The sequence below is a fragment of the Strix aluco genome, chromosome 9 (genome assembly GCF_031877795.1).
Source record: "Strix aluco isolate bStrAlu1 chromosome 9, bStrAlu1.hap1, whole genome shotgun sequence".
NCBI lineage: Eukaryota > Metazoa > Chordata > Aves > Strigiformes > Strigidae > Strix > Strix aluco.
The window spans coordinates 19,067,266-19,087,400 of NC_133939.1; the positions used below are offsets into that span (position 1 = coordinate 19,067,266).

A 20,135-nucleotide genomic window follows, 5' to 3' on the forward strand; every position below is an offset into this window, starting at 1 on the left:
CCTCAGCCGCCCTTCTGAAGGAGGGATGCCACAGAGATGGCAACGCACCAGCTGCACACAGCTGTAGCGCACATGCTCCACTTTCTTCACCTTTTGAATTATGCCTGTGAAAAAACACTGGAAATAATTCTGACCATAAGCAATCTCCCTTTTTCACTCCCCTTCTCTTCTTGTTGCCTTGCATGGAAATTGAGTATACATAGAATAGAGGTTATGGTTGTTTCAGCATCAGAAGTGGCCTAATGGAATTACACAAGCACAGTACATTGAAGTCTGTGCTTTGCCATTTTATCTTTAGAAAAAGCCCATGTTTTTAGACATATACAGGTAAATGAGGAATATTTAAAAGTGTCCCACTCAAGCATCTACTCTTATTGTAGCCATACCCTTCCTAGCCCTGTCCTCCCTCTACACCTTCTTCCCTCCTCTAAACACACACATCAGATTTGTCAACGCTGGAGATAGTTACACTTCACGAGACCATGTAGGCATTGAAAGCTGGATCGGTTGATGCGACATGTTGAGATGGAGAATGGGAAAGAAGGGAATGCTATTAGAATCCAGGGTCCATGTAGCATCCTGCACTACATAAATATGCACACATAATATATATGTATTTTAGGATTCTCACTAATTTCAGCCACGGGACAGAAATGAGAAGCAGTTGCCCAGCTCGTGGAGATAAGAAGAACACATGACCAGAATTAGTTCCACGTTGGCAATGACAATTGCCAGGACTTTCCTGTCCAGAAGAGCTGACTGCATGTGACAGTCTTCTGCAGAGCATAAATGACCCATCATTAGAGTCCCTTCCAAATGTGTCCCTCCAGGACAGCTCAGTCAGACACAATTCCTTAGCTCATGTGATCACAATTCCCACATTAAAAACAGGTGGAAAGTCAGTATTGTCATGTACCAGCCATTCATCAACACAAGAGAAAAGTCAAGGTAAAAGACTTCAGGCTTTCTGCGGGTTTTTTGGAAGTCAGCACCTGAATTCATTTGCCTTTCAGGACAGGCAGATAATGAGGAAATAGTGGCATTTTAAAAGCTGGAGTTTTTCAGAGCGTAACCTTAAATGACAACAAAACCAGCCAAAACCCCCACAAAGTGTCTCCCTACTTCCAACCTGCCCTCACATAAAATGCTGCACATCATCTGCCCAGTCTGTCCCTGACAGCACAGACAGAATCAGAACACGCGCTTAGCAGATAGTAAGTTATTAACCTCTCAAGATACTGCCTGGAACCAGAATTTGTTGAGGCAATTGTATATTAAAGTTGAACACTGCTGCTAACTGAATACAGCCTGATTCACAGCTGTAAACAAATAGTTTAGCGTGGCTGGGACAGTAATTTGGAAGGATCTATGAGAGAAAGTAACTCACATCCCAAATCCAGCTTCCTGTCTTTAGCTGTGGACAGTGTCTTATGCTTTGGAAGATTACTGCATCCACACCTCTAAACTCTCTACAAAGGTGTCTGTTATTGCCAGGGTGTTTTACTGAACCACTATGCTCAATGTGGAGATTAATTTCATCAACTTAAAACCCATACACCTACCTGTGCTGTCCCCTTTTAACCCTGGTAGTGCAAACATAGTTTTTCAGGGGTTAACCTCTCACTCTTAGCTCATGCTACCAGAGGTAATTATTTCTACATCTCTATGTATGCCTTGGCAGACACACAAGAAAAAAAAGAAAAAAATAAATGCAAATGAGCAACTTCATAAATGAAAGCTGGTGATGAGGTATCAGATGTGGTCTCCCATCTTCGGTTTGCACCCACAGTGATCCTGTTGCTACTGAAGTTTTCCATTTCCCTGGCTGGCTCAGGCAGGGCCACGGGACAGGCATGGTGCTTTGCCACACTCTCCTAATCAGCTGACAAAATCTGTGCTGGCACAGTCCAGGCAGGTGACATCTTAACAGTAAGTTTCGCAAGTCGAAACAGGTTTACTCTTGGCTGCTGGTAGTGTCCCAAATGTCTGCCAGGGCTGGCTTCTCGTGATCTGCCTGCCAGTTTGGGATGACAGTCTCCTGACTTTTGAGCACAGGTTGTGACCCTGGGTTGTAGCTAGAGATGTGAAAGCTGTGTTCATGTCCAAGATGACATGATGAACAGCAAGGTGCATTTGCAGACATGAAAAGAGTGCAGCTCACTAAAAGCAGCAGGAAAGTTTGGCTACTTTTGATTCTTTTAATCCTCCCCTACCTCTTTGCACCACCGAGAAACACTCTGTATTGATTATGCTGACATTGACAGCAGAGCTGGAATTTTTTTTTTTTTTTGCACATCTCAGATGAGAAAGTGGGTTATGATTCATCTCGCACAATCTGAGTCAAAGCGATTCCTTAAAAAAAAAAAAAAGAAAAGAAAAAAACCAAACAGTTTTGATGCGTTTCCATCAGAAGAGAACAGGCTGGAGGAGAACACTCAGCAAATGAGACAGCCCTGTTTAATTCTTTTTTTACCACATTTCACTCTCAGATAAAATCTGGCCTTTCCCCCCAACTAAACTTCAAATGACACTCAAAATACCCCCAAAAGTTACTGGCAAGAGACAAACCACCATATCAAAAAAGACAGCATGAGACAAATGCCACCAGAAGAAGAAATAACAAATGCCACACTGTGCCCTCCACCCACCCCCGTGGAACGGTGATTGCTAGACTGGAAAGTAACAGATTACTATGGTGAATTATCAATTTCCCTAATAGCCTTGAACTATCTAAATGCTGAAGCATGATAGCATTAGTGGGTACACTATATTAACTGCAGTTAAAATTACCAAGCGTGATCCTGGAGCACTTTTTTCCCCCTTTCTTATTTTCACAGCCATGTTATTAACCCTGGAAAATAGGGCTTGTAATCTAAATGCTGGGAAGAGCCTTCAGCCAGGTTGTGATTTCTCATCAGACAAAGCTCATGAGTCCATTTTGTTGATTTTCACATAAAATAAAGAACATGGCCATGCCTGTGGGTAAGGCACGGGACTTGAAGGAATTCTAGGCTCAATTCCCACTTTGCTACTGGTTCTCTGCATGACTCTGGGTGAGTCATCTAAACTCTGCCAGTCAGCCCCTCGTTTGTAAATTAAGGACAATAATAACTTCCTGGGCCTTGCCGTATTTTCAGTTTGGGAGCTCTGAGGGATGCTTACTGTTTTCTACTTCATGTTTAATTTGCACATAGTGCAGCATGACCACAGTCTTGCTAGCAGGCCTTAGATGTTACTGCAGTACAAATAAGCCATAATATAACACGGAAGCAACTGCAAATTTAGTGCAACCAGCTTCAAACAATAGGTGAGCTGTTTTCAGTTTTAAAAAAGCAAAGGAAAGGGTTCATTTATGCCAGGTCATGTGCATAACTAATTCAAAACAAAGAGAAATTAAACTGTTTTCATGTTACTGGGACAAACATTTGTCCAGGACTGCATGGCTGGAAGTGTGGTTTCTAATTTCAGCTCCAAAACTGACTGCCTGTATCTCTCTCCACAACTCAGCCGTAAGTCAGGAATAACAAAAGAATGTCTTCAGTCTTAAAACACTCTAAAGCTCTATCTGAAGTGAAAATTATTTCTATAGAACTGTAATACAGAAAATCATTCTCACTCATTCATAGACACACATACATACACTCCCTCTTAAAATACCTGTGTGTGAGAATTTAGTGCTTATGAAATCCTGGATGGAAACTCCTGGTTTCACTCATCTCCATTACACAGATCTAACAGAAGGAAAGGGAGAACAAACCTTCTCCGTCCTGCATGCCCCTAGACTAACAGTCTGCCTTCAGCTCCTGGCCTCCTCGAGGAGATTCCCAACCAGGGTTCCTCCGGGTGCCACAATTTATGGTTTTTAGTGAGATGATGACGTACCACAGAGAACCCCCTTGAGACCAGCCAACTCATTTCATGTGGGGCAGGAAACAACCATAAGGTAGGTCACACTTTCGCTTCTTAATGACCTGAGATAGCTACGGACTAATGACCTGCAGCCGAAGACTTGATGGTTCATTATCAGTTCTTCAGCCATTTCAGTCCATAGAGAGTTTACTCTGGGCATGTAGGTTTATCATGAACAAGCTGGATTCTCTTTGAACTGCTTCTCAAATAAAGGTAGAAAGATTTACTTTGTTTTCATGTAGGACTATTAATTTCGGGGGGTTTGGCTTTGCTATCCATTTGTATAGTTCTTAGCACACCAAGGGCCCTATCACCCTCATGGATTAATTTTTTTCCATGTATATGTTAATTTTTAAACATGCTGAAGAATCCTGTAGAATACAGCTGTACTTTAGAAAGACGCATCCCTGATATTTCATTATCACATTTCACTCCTCTTAGAAGACAGCAGGAAATTGTCAGACTTCATTTACTGACTGTTGGGACAAACCTAATTCCACTCATGGCCTGAAACTCATCTTGCTTTCACAGCATACAGGCGATCATGGAAATCCCTTTGCTAAAATGCTACCTTGGTATTCTGCACTTGTTCTCCATTAAATGACTTCTGCATCAAATCAGTTCTGTTTAAAAGTAAAAATATGTCTAGGTTGACTGCCAGCAATTCAAGCTAAACCAGGACTTAAAAACACCAAGGAAGTCATGCTGCTTGCTACCTGTTCCAGCTGGCATTTTATCACCTACAGTAACAAAAGGTCCTTTTGGTTTTGATGCAAGATTTAGATCACATCTGTGAAGCACTGCTGGTCTCTGAAGAGACTGTGCTTCAGAAACACTCGTGATGCAAACTCTTGTCCACTCTTGTGTGGATAAGAAGAGGAAAAAGGGAACATGAGTCTCCTGCCTCCTGGCACATGTAGGTACCAGGTACTTGGGGCTTACAGGAGTACAACCTTCCCTTATTCCTGACTGCAACATCTGCTTGATCTTCATTAAGAGATGTGCACTCAAAACTTTGTGACTAAGATCCCTGGCACAAAAAGATCTAGGTGCTTAGCTTCACAAAACATTTTTCCCGCAATCATTGCAGAGTAGGATTGGATCACATCAACAGCAAGATTCAAAATTTTGCATCCATTTACAGTCTTTCAAATGCTGAAAAGCAACTTAAACCAGCTCACAGACTGTGCCCCTGTTTTCTCTTGCCTTCTCGTGGCTGGAGATAAATGCATGTAGACATGGTACATTTTGCTCTCCAACCACTCACTGGCCTTTTTTGCTCTTCCCACTTTGGAACTGTGGGGCAAAATTCACCCTGTAGGTTGCATTGAGACTATCCTTATAAATTTGCACTCCAAACTCTAACTGCACTTGCTGTGCAAGGATGCCAGCAGTCACAGGACTCCCTGAAAGAAAGCTAGATGGGGGTGACAAACACTGACAGAAGTGAGACTGAAGAAACAGGCTCTGAAAGCCATTTACCAGGGTAATTAAAGCCCCTGGGGAGAAGGGGCAAGGTGACTCCCTCCCCTTGCGGCAGGCCACAAGAGGGCAGCTGGATGTTGATAGTACCACACCACGACCTCCCTGAGTGAAGGCTGCTCCCAGCCTTTGAGGCTGTGCGCAAATGCTGGAATACGTCTTGAACATAAAAAACAACAACTTGAACTACAATGGAGAAAAGGGTCTCCATTATACGTCTGTTCTTCTTGCTTTTGTGAGAGATTACATAACGGAAAATGATTGTCAGCTCATCAGTCGTTGAAAATCTAACCTACTATTTTCTGACCCAGATGTTTAGATGAGGACATATGCTATCTTGCACCAGAAACCCTGCCTTTAAACAAAAGACATGATGACACATCACATTACATGGCAAAATCACAATGTAATTATGCTCTTGTAATAATAATATGCATCTTTTAATGATAACCTTTTCAGAAGAGACCTAGGAATACAGGCAAGATATGACAACTTTCATTTTCTTTTTCTGGTCATAATTCAGATGAAACTAAGAGGCTACCCAAGCCTCTTAGAGGCTACGGAAATGCCTGATGAAGACTGAAATGCAATGCAGAACATGTTCAGTTTAGAGACATTAGAACTGTCCAGCGCACAGAACCATGTCAAAGGAAACAAAGACACCATGAACTGAAGGAAGCCATACCTGGACAACCTAGTGTGCCTCCTCATCTGAAGCTTCTATGACTCTACCACACTCTCTCCCATATCTTCCTTGGACTGCTACCTGCTAACACATGTCCCTCCTCTCAAGAAGTAAAATTAGGGAACACCTTTGACGGCATTCGGACACCAGGTCTCTGGTCCTAGTGAAGGATTTTGGAAGCCTAATGGAGATGCAAAGCCAGTGAGTGGTAAGGTTGACAGAACCTTGACAGATTCAATACCGGTGACACTTACTGTTCTCTCGTCTTAACTGTGATACAGCATCTCAAAGAACCACTGGAGATGAAGGCTTCTCCATGGGGGACACTCATACAACTGCTGCTGTTAATCAGCTCCTGTCTGAAAGACTATGAAGATTAAGTGCCCTGCAAATAAGGCGAAAGGAGGAAAAAGGAAGCTTGGAAAGGTAAAATGATGTGCCTCAGGTCTCACAAGAGGTCAGGATGAGAAGCAGAAAAGGAAGTTAAGCATCCTACTTGTTGGCCTTGCTCCTCAGCCTAACTCTGCACCACCTCTCCCATTGTCAATGTCAGGGCATATAGCAAATACACGTAAGAAAACTACATATCCCGAATTATCAGCTTTGAGACAAATCAAGGTCCTTTTATTGCACAAAGTGAGTACTTTCAACAGGACCATTTTAGTATTTCTCTTCTCCCCATGTGCATCCCCACAGCATGCTGGAACTACAAAAGGAGACTGCTATGTTATCAAATACATAAAACTGGTGGTTCCTTTGGTAGCTCTGAGCGCTTACAGTAAAATATCAGTGAAAGTTTATTCCCACCAGTCAGGGAAACTCCTCTGCTGTGGGGAGTGACTCAGATGGGACATAGTCCAGAAGACAACAGTAGATGAGGGGCCCTGATGGCACTTTTCCAGTCTTAATCAGCACTGTCTGCATGATGATAGAGACTGATAAGCTGCCAGAAGTAATTTCTTTCTATGAGACTTGAAACAGTGGTCCAGAACAGTTGTGATCTTTGTGTGTGTGTATTTTGGTTTTTTTTAATGCAAAATCAAGGGCTTTAATTTCCCATGGTGGCCAACAAAAAATTTTGATAATTTCATCCTAATCTTCTGTAAATATCCATTTCTCCTCCCTAAACCTTACCCAATTTCCACTCCACAAAGTATTCTTTTCTTTCAACAAATCAGACATGCCTATCTACAATAGCACATTTATCAATGGGGAGGGCTGTGACAGAGAAAAAACATCCCTACTGCACAGTGCATAACACATTTGGGAATCCTTTCTAATAAAAAGGGATTTGATTAAAGACAGCCAACTACTACAGGTCAGCAACTGAATCAGCAGTAAAGAAAGAAGAGTAGCTTAGACTTAAGAGACTTCAATTTGCTGATTTGCCAAGGACTTTCTAGGAGAAGTCACTCCAAAACCTACAGGAGGGTAGGAGGGGACATACATCAAAGACCGGGGTGCTTAGTATGGTAGTGTGATCTTCCAACAAAACTAAGTTAGGCAGAATACCCAGCATGCATATTTAACTCCTAAAAATTTACAGTGTTTTTTTAAATTATGCTTAGTGATGACATTTCCATGTTTAAGCACTGCCTTGCCAATGGCAGCTAGAGGATTTCCCAGTGACTGGATCGTGCTGCTGTGGTAAGGTTAGGCAAGAAATAGCTGCAAACTGTGATCTTGCTGCTCTGAAGTGTGTCTCCAGTATGCTGCTTCTGGCTCTCACCATGCGCCTAAGCTCCCCGGGAACGCCATGCCGTGTTGCCAGCTGTGTGTGCGTGCATGAGCGATCACTGGCTAGAACAGTTCCCCTGACTCTGAAACCACCTTCAGTAATTTCCACCCAAGGAAGCTGCAGAGAGTTATAAGTGAGCACAGACCTGATGGAAGTGCTGTGTGTCCTGCTCCTGAACTCAGCTCACTTGGTCTGCCAGCAGTACCAGCCAGCATTTTCAGGGCAAAGAGACAACTTTACTGACTCCTACTCCTCTTCCCTCCCCAGGAACCTCCACTCTGCCCACACTGACTGCAGAATCAAGAGAGCTTGATCGAAAACCAGAGATATGGCAAGTGAAACTGCAGAAGTAAGATGGTTATAGAAAAGATCCTAGAGTGCTGACGGGACAAGTAAAATGACCTTCCTCCAGCCTGACAGTTCAAATGTAATTATTCCAACAAATTATTTTCATGACTTAATATAACGCCTTGCAGCTTTCTAGCAAGGTTAATTAGATTCCTCAATTCAAAACCTATCTGCTCTTAACCAACTTTTAATACGCTGAAATCCAGTTTTCTAAATTCAAACTAATAAAAGTGATTAGCTGACAGCTATCTGGTATGCTACAATTACCACGGCATTTAGACCTCAGGCAGAAGATATTTAATGCAAATCAGAGTCAATGTCTCTGCCCATTTGTCCTTTTTCTGATTATTTGATCAATGTGTCATATGAATCTTGTACAATCCACGCTACCGTGCTAAACAAATAAAGAACAAAGGCAGAGATATTGGTTGAGACAGTTAACCAAAGTTGAAAGACTCTTTTTCTTCCTCCCACACCTAATTTGTTCTTTCCACATGAGCATGAAGTTACTGAAAGGCACTGGCTGACAGCTCAAGTAGATGGGTATTTAGCTTTGACATAGCCAGAATTAGTACAAAACTCCCGGCCCGTACTGCCATATCAAAAAGTCTCATCAACTATGACTCCAGGGACCATCTTCTCCTGGGAGTAGCTCGGGCTGGAACAAACCTAGGAGAATGAGGGCAGCCCACCTCTTTGATTTTATCCAACCATAAAAAGCAGTTGTGCTCCAGAACTGCTGGTTTTGTTTTATGTTTTTCTTGGTAGGTATATAATTAGTTGTGGCTGTGTCTCCCAAATGGCTGCATGGGGCACAGCATGCTTAGAGAGCTGAGGAGGAGTTAAGCCCAACACATGGTTCTTCTGCACATCAAGAATGCCAAGGCTGGACACTGCTTCAGAGATGACCTTCAGTGGCATAGACTCAGTGCAATTAGAAGATCAGTCAGGTGCAGCTTGTAATTAAACATCACCTGCTTGAGGTAGGACTAGGGTGGTTGTTTGGTTTTCATCTTCCAGCTTGCATCATGCATGATTATTCCATCTTTGATCAGGCTATCATTTATATAAACAACACTGGCAAAAGTTCTGAATGCTCTGGAGCCTCTTTTCCATTTTCTTGTCTCCTGCTGAATTAAGAGCTATTGGCATGGCATTGGTCTGACCTCCCATCTGATCGCCAAAGTGATGACCTAACATTAAGGACTTTATGATCCAACCCTTTGAGCTATGCCTCCCTTTTGGATGAAAAAACTTTGATGTACCACAGTCTCAAACAGATCAGGGCTGTCTTAGAGATACAGTATTAGTCTGCAAAACCCGAGCATTTCAGTTTCATAAATACAAGAACTAAACAAAACTAAAGCTCCAATTCAGGAAGCAATTTCTGAGCTGTGAGGAAAATTAATCACTAGAACAGCTTATCAGGGGTAGGTGGTTGACTCACCATTGCTTGAAGTCTTTAAGATAAGATTAGATTTTTTGTTTTTAAAGTCATGATTCAATCCTGTTTCTGGGAGAAACTGAGAGTAGCACGTTAGGCAGTATAATGGCAAGGTCCCTTCTGACCTTGGAGCCTTTGAATCTCCAAGTTCTTTGTTCACCTTCCTGGACTAGGAGGAGAACTGGGTGGGCTTTGGTCCATCAACCAGCTCCTGCCACTCACAGCTCTGCATTAAGAAAATGACTGTAATCAAATCTCATGCTTCAGGGCTTCATCCATTTGCCTGAAGGTAGCAGGAAAAAAGTTTCTCTCTCTTGCCCGCCCACACTAATGGCTAAATACCTGTTATGTTTGTTTGGTTGTTGCTTTGCTTTTAAAACATCAGAGAGTGAGCACAAATGGATATGGGCAGAGATGAAGTCAAACACAGCAGCACAGAAAATGCTCTCTGGTTATCCTCTCTTCAGTTAGTCATTCTTGCTCACACCTAAGATCTGTGCCAGTCATCAACTCTGATGACTATCAATGTTTTTAGAGAAGACATTTTGTCTGTGAGGGTGGAGACCATAGAAGGAAGAAGGTACTGATGGGGAATGGGGACTGATATCAACCCCATCTACAAGGGCAATGTTTGTTTGATGAGAACATTCTGACCTTCTCATGTAATCAGATCCTTGTCACTGCAAGATCCTTGTTTATTAGTGAAACCTTGGTCCCACCTGCTTTCTGATTAAACCTAACCACAAAAGTTTCTTTAAGCCAAAAATGTTTTGGTCCAGCCAAAATCTATAGTAAATAGACCTATGGGGCAATCTAAATGAAGTTTTTAAGAAATGATGAAATAAAGGAAGATAAAGACCACAAGTCTTTAGTCCCAGTCTTTAACTCTACGAATTATAGCAGTTTGTTTTCTAACAACACTATCACCCAAGCCTATAAGAAACTAAGCATACAGACAAGATGCATCAAATATGCCCAAGGCTCTTGACTTCAATGCAGAGTTCAGAGGCCATCTCATCTGTGTTTTATATAAAGGCAAGATATATATTTCACACCTATAGATGCCTGAGATAATTCTGTTCTATACCATTTAAAAAGGAAATCAGCTGCTTATCTTTTTCCAGGCAAGGAAGATGACATCCTTATGAGTCAATCAGTTCAGATTTGTCTTTTTCATACTCGACGGACTGAGTTCTGGGCTAACGGGTCCCCATGTAAAACCAACCTGATTGACTCAACATGGATTTCCTTTTAATCTATGCCAGTATACAGAAAATGAAAATCCATGCCTTGGGAGCAGACCATATTTACACTGACGGGCTTTTTGCAGCTGCAGTGAGAAGGGATGGGGCAGGTGGGCAAGACAGTGCACCGCACCTGAATTCAGCCTGGTAGCCTAGAAGCTGGGGACAGATGGTGTGAAAATGAACCAGACACTGAAAAATTCAACTTTCTAACCAGAAAGACTATTATAAACATACAGCAAGTGAGCACGAGATTTATGTTGAAATTACAGAGGAATTCCTATGGATGATTACACTTCCAGCCCAAGCATGGAAAGCAAATCCATCAATACGAATGTCACTACATTAACAGCACAGCTGTCAGGCCTCCCCATTACCGAACCTGGTAAATACAGAAGGGGGCTATGGACACTTGTGACATGGCACTGCTCACCAAAGTAGTCATCAGAGGGAGGATTCTCCATGTCATACAGCATTTTCTTGGTCAGATGTTCCAGCTCATCCTCAGGCCTGAAGGCAGGAGTGCTTGATGCAGGTCCAGAGCTTGGATACCCACTCTGAAAAAGAAAGGACACACAGTCTGTGATGTGGTATAAAAGCACTCACCCACAGTAAAAGGGTCTATTGGCTGTTCGGTGTTGAACTTCATTCTTTGTCTTATTTTTGCTTTTTTTAAAACCCAAGGGATTCATGCAAGTAAACATCTCATTTAATGTAATGAAAATGGACTCCTAAAAACATCCAGTGAAGTGCTATATATCCTCCTAGAATAAGAAGTACTCTCTGCCTCATAATTAGGTGTCTACTGGGTAGCACATAATAATAAATAAAGGAGAAAATTATTCCAAGGATAACTTGATACAAACATTTTCCAACACTGAAAAAGGCTTTGGAAGCATTTCAGTTTGGATTTGGCAAAAGCTTCCATCACTTAACAGCACAATATAAAAGATGCTAGAACAATCATTCCTACAGTGGTGGAGTATATGGACAAAGACAGATAATCCCGAGCTGCTAGTTATGTTCTCTTCTTGTTTGTTTTGACACAAATCCTGCTGTTAACATTAGTGAGATCAGGAGCTGGTCCACAGATTTTTAGTACTAGGGATACAAAGGTTTTAATATGTGCTTAGAAACTGAGACCTCTTGGCCTTCATATGCTAACAGCTGGCATACGGTATTTGCAGTCTGTCTCAGTGAGTCTTCTCCCTGGAAAACAGCAGAAGCGCAGGCATATTTTGAGAAGCACAGAAATAGTCTCATGCCTAGAAGTTTCTTAGAAGAAGCTAAGTTTGGTGTCCATAATGAGAAACTCGGTCATTTCAGGATTAAAAAATGCTGACACCAGCTTTCCTTGTGTGCACTGCTTTCTTGAAAGACTTGCGTGCAAAAACTAACTTATTTATGAAATGCAGCATTTCAGTAAACCTAGTGATTTCATTGATTAATTGCTGCCTTCATCAAGGTTTTGACCTCAGATATGAAACTTATGAGCCTTAGTCTATAATGAAGCATTTTTCCATGCTCCATACCTACTTAAATGGGAAGAAAATGTAAAATCACTAGGGAAACAATACACGGGCCACTTCTATCTGGCTTATAGAGACTACATCTGACATGATGAATCTTTATTGAGCAAGTCATGTTCAACACAGAACAGCAGCTTTAAAGCACTGCAAGAGAATTAACTAAATGCTTTCACGCTTTTTTCTTTCAGGCAAGAAGGAGATTTCGAATGAGACATCAATCAATGCAGAGAAGGTCTCAGAACAGCGCTTAGCAATAATACTTCAATCATCCACTCCCAGAAACCAAACACTTGCATGTTCCTGACCTTGTAACATTTATTTTTCTAGGGCCCATGCTAAGCTGTACACCATCACTCCCCTCACTTGTTGACCTGATCTATCTCACAGGCGCTGCACCATGAGCGCAGCAGATGACTGCACTCCCTGGAAGTGCTGGATTTGCTGTGCACACACAATTTGGCAGTGGCACCCGCTGCCTGCCCGCCAACTGCTCTCTAACAGAGTAGCAGCAGTGCACAAGGGAGATGGGTGGCATGGTCCCCTGGAAGAAAGGGCACCTGGAATAAGTCCCAGGCTGGATGAATTTCCCTGGAGGGCTGTGTGAGGTCTATTTGCCATACCCTGACTGAGAATATAGATTAGACCTACCATACGTTCAGGTTTTCCCAGCGATGTTGTTTTTTTCTGCTCATGGATTTTTTTCTGAGCAATATTAAAGGATTTTGTGCACTTGCCCAGGATTTCTAGATGCCTATCAGTTGTTCTGAGGAAGCTGTTGAACATCTGGAAATCCTGGATACCCCCACACAGCTCAATACACTCCATTGTACAAATGCAACCATGTTCATGCGTTTGGGTTACCACAACTTATTTTTTCATATGGGGAGACAGACCTGTATGGTGCACAGGACTTGCATTTGCTTTCTAAGTCATGTGTCATCTCTGTGGGATGTATCATTTTGGTGGGGATAAGGCCACTCATATGACTAGGAGTTTCAGAGCCAGGTACTTGACCCAGCACACCTAGACGCCCTTGGCCAGTGCTTTGTGGCTGTTTTTAGAAGGCTAGTTGACAACTATTTCATTAGGAATAATAAATAGCATAACCCTTTAAAAAAAAGGTTTATTAATAAGCCAATTAAAGGTGCCAAATGTAAAGCATTTAATCTTGGAACAACCTATTTTTTCCCTTTGCTCTCTTGTTCCTAAGAGCTGATCATGAATCTTGCCTGAACATATATTTTAACACAGCAAGTGCAGCCAAGGATTTATTAGCTTGAGAAATCAAGCTGGCAACTGAGCCTCTTAAAATATTATTCCATCTATTGCACCCATTTCAGTTTCCATGCAGAAAGGAATGACCATTGATAGCCCATCAACTGAGTCTCCCTCCTTAGACTTTGCACAGAGAACACAGTGTGGCCCAAAGCTGATGATGGCCCCCATCCCTCTTATCTCCCCTGTTAGCAGTCACCAGTTCAGCACAAATGCATGGAAGTACCATGCTCCGGCATTTCTGCTGAGCTCTGTCCACACATAACCTGAAACACTGCTTTTACCCTTGGGCCTTATAATATAAATGGACCGAAAGAAAAGGCACAAGCTGCTCTCTGTTCACAGAAGAGGGAAGCAAGATGCGTGGAGCTGAAGTGATTTGCCCATCATCACACATGGGCTCTAAGGCAAAGACAAAACCTGCAGCCAGGCTGCTGTGAGCCCCACATCCTCAGCCTCGCACACAGCCTGCTGGGGCTCGACTCAGCGTTGCAGACCTACACCGGCCACTCTTCGACCCAAAGCCACCGCATCTGCAGGCCACCACCAGCGAGGCTTCGGCAGGACACCCTGGGCAGGCAGTGTGTGAAGCTTCTCCCTCTCTTCCACGCTGGCTTCCCATACCTCGTGATCGGGGGCCCGCTCATGACTGCTTCACTAAGGGCTTGGGCTGTGCCATTTAAAATTTAAAATGACAAAAATCTGCAGATTTTCAGTTCTGCCTGACTTTCTCTGGTTTTGGAGGCCACATTGCCTTGTACACACAATAAATAGGCTGCTCTCGTATTTTATCTACATTGCACTTTTCCAAACCAGGCAGATTACTTATCCAGTACCCAATGTCAGCAAAAATAACAAATACCAACCGCAATGTTATGAGATGCTTTAACTTATTTTGACTAAAATGCTATGCCTTTTTGACCAACATTTAAGCAGTGCTAGGCACATCTTTTTCCTCCCTGCATGGCACATGCTGACTGTGTGCCTCCAGGAAAATGCATTTCATGCATATGAACATGCTGTTGAGTTTTCTGGGACACACACGCACACAAAGATAGAGAGAAAAGTGTATCCTTAGTCCAATCTAAAATGCTTGTTTCAGCAAAACAGTTTCCTTCCTCCTCCTTTGTTAGGTCAGGGTAAAAATATAACTCCGGCTTTCCTTACAAAACAAACTGTGTTGTTGGTGTTTATTAAACTTCCTCTATTTTCTCCTGATCTGTACAATGATCAAGGCTGCCTAGAAATCCAATTTGCTGTCTAATCTACCACAGTTATCTTCATGCGTTCTCTTTTCTCCATGATGCCTCAACGCACACAAATATGTATTTCTTTAGCTAGGCACAGCTCAAAGCTGGGGTCTGTGTCAAATTGCGACATGGCCTCCCAAATTCCCTCAGCACCACTCTGTGTGGCTAACCACAGCAACATCAGAGATGATAAACTGACCCACAAAAATGTAAAAGTGCCCTTGTCAACAAAAAGCCTGCAGGAGGGACCACATTTTGGGAGCTGAAGCACCTGAGTCCAACCTTTGCTACTGCCATCAAATACCAAACAATCTCAGGGAAAAGCATGACGATTGCAGTCGCATGTGCAGATGCAAATGCATTCATGAATAAACACTGTCCTGCATGCTTAGTTGATGGGATGTTTAGGAAAATACCAGCATTCCCAGGGTTAAACCTCATGGCAGAAAATATCTTCATGCTACAAATAAAAGCAAGTGAGTTAATCGCTTGTGCTACTCTCAAAGTGCTGCAACAACATCTGGCTCATCTTCCTCATTAAAGTTCAGTTCCTAAAAAGCCAGGTCAAAAGAAGCAGTGGTGTGGAATCACTGCATAATTATTCTGGTACACGAAGTTGATACTTGTTTCAGTGCTTCTCTGGCGCATGTTTTCTACTCCAGATCTCAGCGGTAATCAGCTGTGTCTGATGTAATGGCTACCCAGAAAAGGGAGATCTGCAGTTAGCGTGATGCATTCGCCAGCATGAACCTTCCCCATCCACATATAAATTGTTACCCCAATAGGTAAAAACCACCGCATAAAATCTGCAAAGACATCTGAAGATGATGCTGTGATGAATGCACCATCATTCAGAGTGCACTGTACGTGGTCATTTTTCTTGTCCGTTTGCAAATGTTGTAGAAGAAGCTTCTTCTCTCTGAGAGAAAATAACTTCAATTATGTGTTCCCAATTACAGAAACGTGGAAATTATCTTCTTTTCAGAAGGTAGAATTAGCCCAATTTGGAATTGAAAAGCAGCCAGAAACATCTTTCACTGATACTTACTTTCCCTTTCATTTATTTCTTCTTGTTCATCTGCATAAAGTTAGCACTTTCCTTTCACTTCACTCACCAAAACTGATCATCAGTTAAATAAACGGTTAAATAGCATTGCAGCACATTTTTTATTCAATGGCCTGACAAAGACCATACTTTTTCTTTTAAGTTATTGACTGTCCAAAACAATCACAAACTTTCAGAGCAAAAAATCCAGCATGGTGCCACATCTCTCATGAGTTGCTCTCCCAAAGAAATATCAAGATTGCCTGCAGCTGTAAGTCAGTTTATAATTAAGGCCAACTGATCTCTCTTACAGAGGAGATACGCTGGAAAAAAAAAAATTAAATTTTTGATTTATTTTCCCAGTGAAAAGTTACAGCTGCCAGAGTACATAAAGATTCCTGAAAAGACAACTCTGCCTTGATTCCTTGCAACACGCACGTTCCTGTGTTTACTCCTGGTTGGAGAACAATTCATCAAGATCCTTCGAAGAAGCTGCCCTGCATGAGGAGGTACCCACTGACAGCCAGTGACCTGCCCACACCAGCAGCCCGAAATCGCAAGTCGCTGGGCAGGCAGGAGCGCAGTCTCTTCTGGGACATGACGGAGCAGGACAAGCCATCAGTTCCCCTGCTGCCTACCTGCCCTGCACCGCTTCCCGCAACAAACCAGCAATACAGAACAGGCAGCTCTGGCAGCAGAGCCCTCATTTGTTAAACACTGGTTTGCTTTGAAATAGGACAGTTTTGTAACTACTTCAAAGCTCTAGAGGATATTTTTCTTTATTTTTAAACTTCATTATTGTAACTGTATCCTCACATAGCTACCCATGCCCTATTCTAATCCTGCTAAGCTCTTCATTTCAAGGATCTCTTGTGACAGTAAGTTACACAGAATTTGAGCAATAATAATAATAAAAATATTTTTCTCTGTTTTAACTTCACCGCCTGCAATTTTGCCCAAATATCTTTTTCTTACACTGTGAAACTGGGATGCAGACAGATGGAAGAGGAGGTATCTTGTTTGATAGTTTTCAAAGGAAGACAATAGAGTCACAATGCAAAATCATTAAATAGCTGAGAAATTCCCAGGACTTCTGAAAATCAGGCTGCTCATGCAGATGCCTGCTTTGACTCTCTGGAGACCAGCTTTTAGCTTATAGTCATGAAAACAAAATCTTGGTCTCTGTGTATTGATACTGAATTCAATAGGATCACCGTACACGTACCCTAATTACTCTGTAAAATGGGTTTAACAATATTTCTCTCTTAATTAATCAGTGCCTGCAAAGCTCTCCAAGCTTCTGCAATGTAAGTGACTACACAGTGACAGTGTTTTATTAATCATCAAGCACAGTAATAAATGAGCATGACTGTTTTGTCCTTGGATTGTTTGTATTCTATTATATGCAAACAGACTAAGTAGCATTTCTTGCTATTCTTCACGTTCTCACTAATGTTTTCAATCTGGAAGGGCTGGTTATTTTTGCTAGGTGTTATAAAAGTTGGATAATCTGTAAACACCACTACCTGCCGCTTGCTTCTGCATTGAGCACAACTGCATTAAATGACAGCTTCCACTTCTATGATGGAAAGTTGTTGTTTCTGCTAGGCACTGTGGTTTGTTTATATATTCAGGGTTAACAGGAGATGAGCTAGACTTTTATGGAGCAACATTGGCCATTTCTCATTAGAAAAAGCAAACCAAACAGATCTCCAAGTAATAAATATTTGACATGTTATCTCAGGAAACAGTAGATTTAAACTATATTTCAAATAAGAACACCTATAAAATACTACATTTTAATGTCCCATTGCTGCTTAAATGTATATGCAGAAACAAGTGCAGCAGTGCCTGATCTTGCCTGGGGCATCTTGGCCCTATCATTATACACTTTACTAGTCAAGGCTTATCTCATATGAAAAGGGAAGAGGGCTGTTTTGTTTTGCGTTTCCCTATTAACCCCACTTTGGTAACAGACATTTCAGGCACTTTTTTAAAAAGCTAGGAGCTCAAGGCACAAGCTGGATAGTACTACTGAGGAGAATGAGGCATCACCATTATACCGATATACAGATAAAGAGATTGCACCATTTTAGTCCTATGTTTTTGGCTGGAAGAGCTTGGTCTGCTTCATAAAATTACATCAGGTCTTATGCTTACTTGTCAATTTGTTTCAACATTGAAGGCTTTATTCTGCTCTAAGCTGCTCTCCTTTCCACATCTCTCTGGGCTCAGAGTCAAGAGCTCTCTTACTTCCATGCATCATCACTAGCAGTAAAGACCCTATAGGATGTATATCAACTCCCCTCCTCGTTATGTCATAATACTGTAGGCTTCCAGGGCTGCCTTCAAAGTATTAATTAATTAAGCATTATATTTACTGCTATCAGCAGGTCAAAATCTGCATTTCAGAGTAGGAGCCATAGCATCCATAGATGAGAGTCTCAAAGCCTTAGTCCCGAGCTGTATGGAAGTGCTGTAGATGGGTTTGAATTTGCTTCTTGTCACCTCGGCTATAGTTCTTGGGGTACATAGTGCCACCTAGGTCTTCTTGCTTGAGGAGATGATGAGCCTCAGGACCTGTACAGAGCTCTCTTGTATAAATACAAGGTAGCACTACTGAAAGACATTGAGCTGTGGGGGACTCTGGTCACAGCAAGTGGCACTCCAAGGTGGGGTTCATGGTCTCCCCACAAACCGACACGCATCCTCATCTTACAGGACAAGCACAGGGGCACACCTAGTAAAAATGTGAATGCTCCAAAACTCACACTGATGAAAAGAGATGTATTTGCTCACACAGTACACAACTAGCCCGGGCAATTCATTGCCACAATAAAACCACTGACAAAACATACTCTCCTTCCAAAACCTACCCTTCCAGAAGCAGCCCCAAGCCACAACGAAATAACAGCTTTGTTCTTTTTTAAGTTTTTCTTTTGCAAAACACTTCAACAAAGGCAGACCTTCACCATTTTCACAGACAACGAAAAATGACACTGCATGACGGGTTTACACCCATCTCTGGTGCAGTGCCTTCTCTGGCAGACCACAGCGACAAGGGAGCTCACCGCCATTCACTCTGCGGTGCTGGGGGTTGGACTGGGTGTTTGTGCAATGAGCACCACCTGCCCTGCGGTTCAGGTTCGTCGCCTATTGAAAAAATAGGCTGTCCCAGCTGCAGTGCCTTATCAGGTAACAAAAACAGAAGTGCTGGGGCATCACTTGTTTCAAAAGAAAAATAAATCTCACATTTTTAATGGTACTAATTTTGCATGTGAAACTTGCATTCATACTGTATTAACAGTTTAAATATAGCTTTCTTGCCAGATGCCTGAATATGCTAGAAAAGATACTTAAAAATATGCAAATTGGGTTTCTGTTTTAATACACAAAGAAACTTAAAATCACATCACTTTCCATCACCAAGACAGGTTTCAATCTAAGCTTTTTTCATGTGAAAACTGTAACAGCAAACAAATGGTTAACCAAATGTGTTTAACCCACTATCTGTAGTCTCACTTTTAGTCAACGGTGACATGGGCCATTACACTTCCCAGGACACCAGTGACTTAAATGAAGACTACATATTTTGCTTAACATTAAAAGATTATATATATAAATTACAGTAAAAAAAGCTTCTCAGACTGGAGCGGGTACTTGGTTAAGCATCCATAGCATTGGAGGGCAGGATCCCTGAGTTTTATTCTCAGCAATATTCTTACCCAGTCTGATCCTGCACCCTGCTGTTATAAATGGTGTGCATAATGCTTGGCTGTCTCAAGAGAGTTTGAGAGTCTCAATGAACTCTTGATTACAAAATGCTTTGAGATCCTTGAATGAAAGATGCTGAATGAGTACAAATTATGACTATTATTAATTATCTTTAGTAGCCAAAATTGTGCCTCCTTTCACTCACATGTGCCTACATTTTGTCTTTTAGGATTATAACATCTTCAAAACAAACACTGGTCTCCCAACATGGCCCTCAGTGGTCTTATTGTATAAATAAAAGGGATAAGAATAATATTAGTGAAAACAATAGTGTAGCAAAAGCAAATTACATTCCTGCTGGACTCGGAAATTTCTTCCTTATCTCAGGACTGGAAGATTGCTCCATTTTATTCATATTCTGATCCCAGAATCACCTGTTCTCTTTCCCTCATGTGTGGCTGCTTTCGCTCTA

General features: G+C 42.0%; 1 protein-coding gene across 22 annotated transcripts in view; it reads right to left on the minus strand.

The window, feature by feature from the left end:
- The window catches only part of LPP (LIM domain containing preferred translocation partner in lipoma), a 348,295-nt gene that overhangs the window by 74,110 nt on the left and 254,050 nt on the right, over positions 1 to 20,135 (minus strand). For all 22 annotated transcript variants that reach the window (XM_074833994.1, XM_074833988.1, XM_074833995.1 and 19 more), the window contains one exon: positions 11,284 to 11,407. In XM_074833994.1, the coding sequence (XP_074690095.1) occupies positions 11,284 to 11,407 (124 nt within the window). The remainder of the gene's footprint in view (positions 1 to 11,283; positions 11,408 to 20,135) is intronic.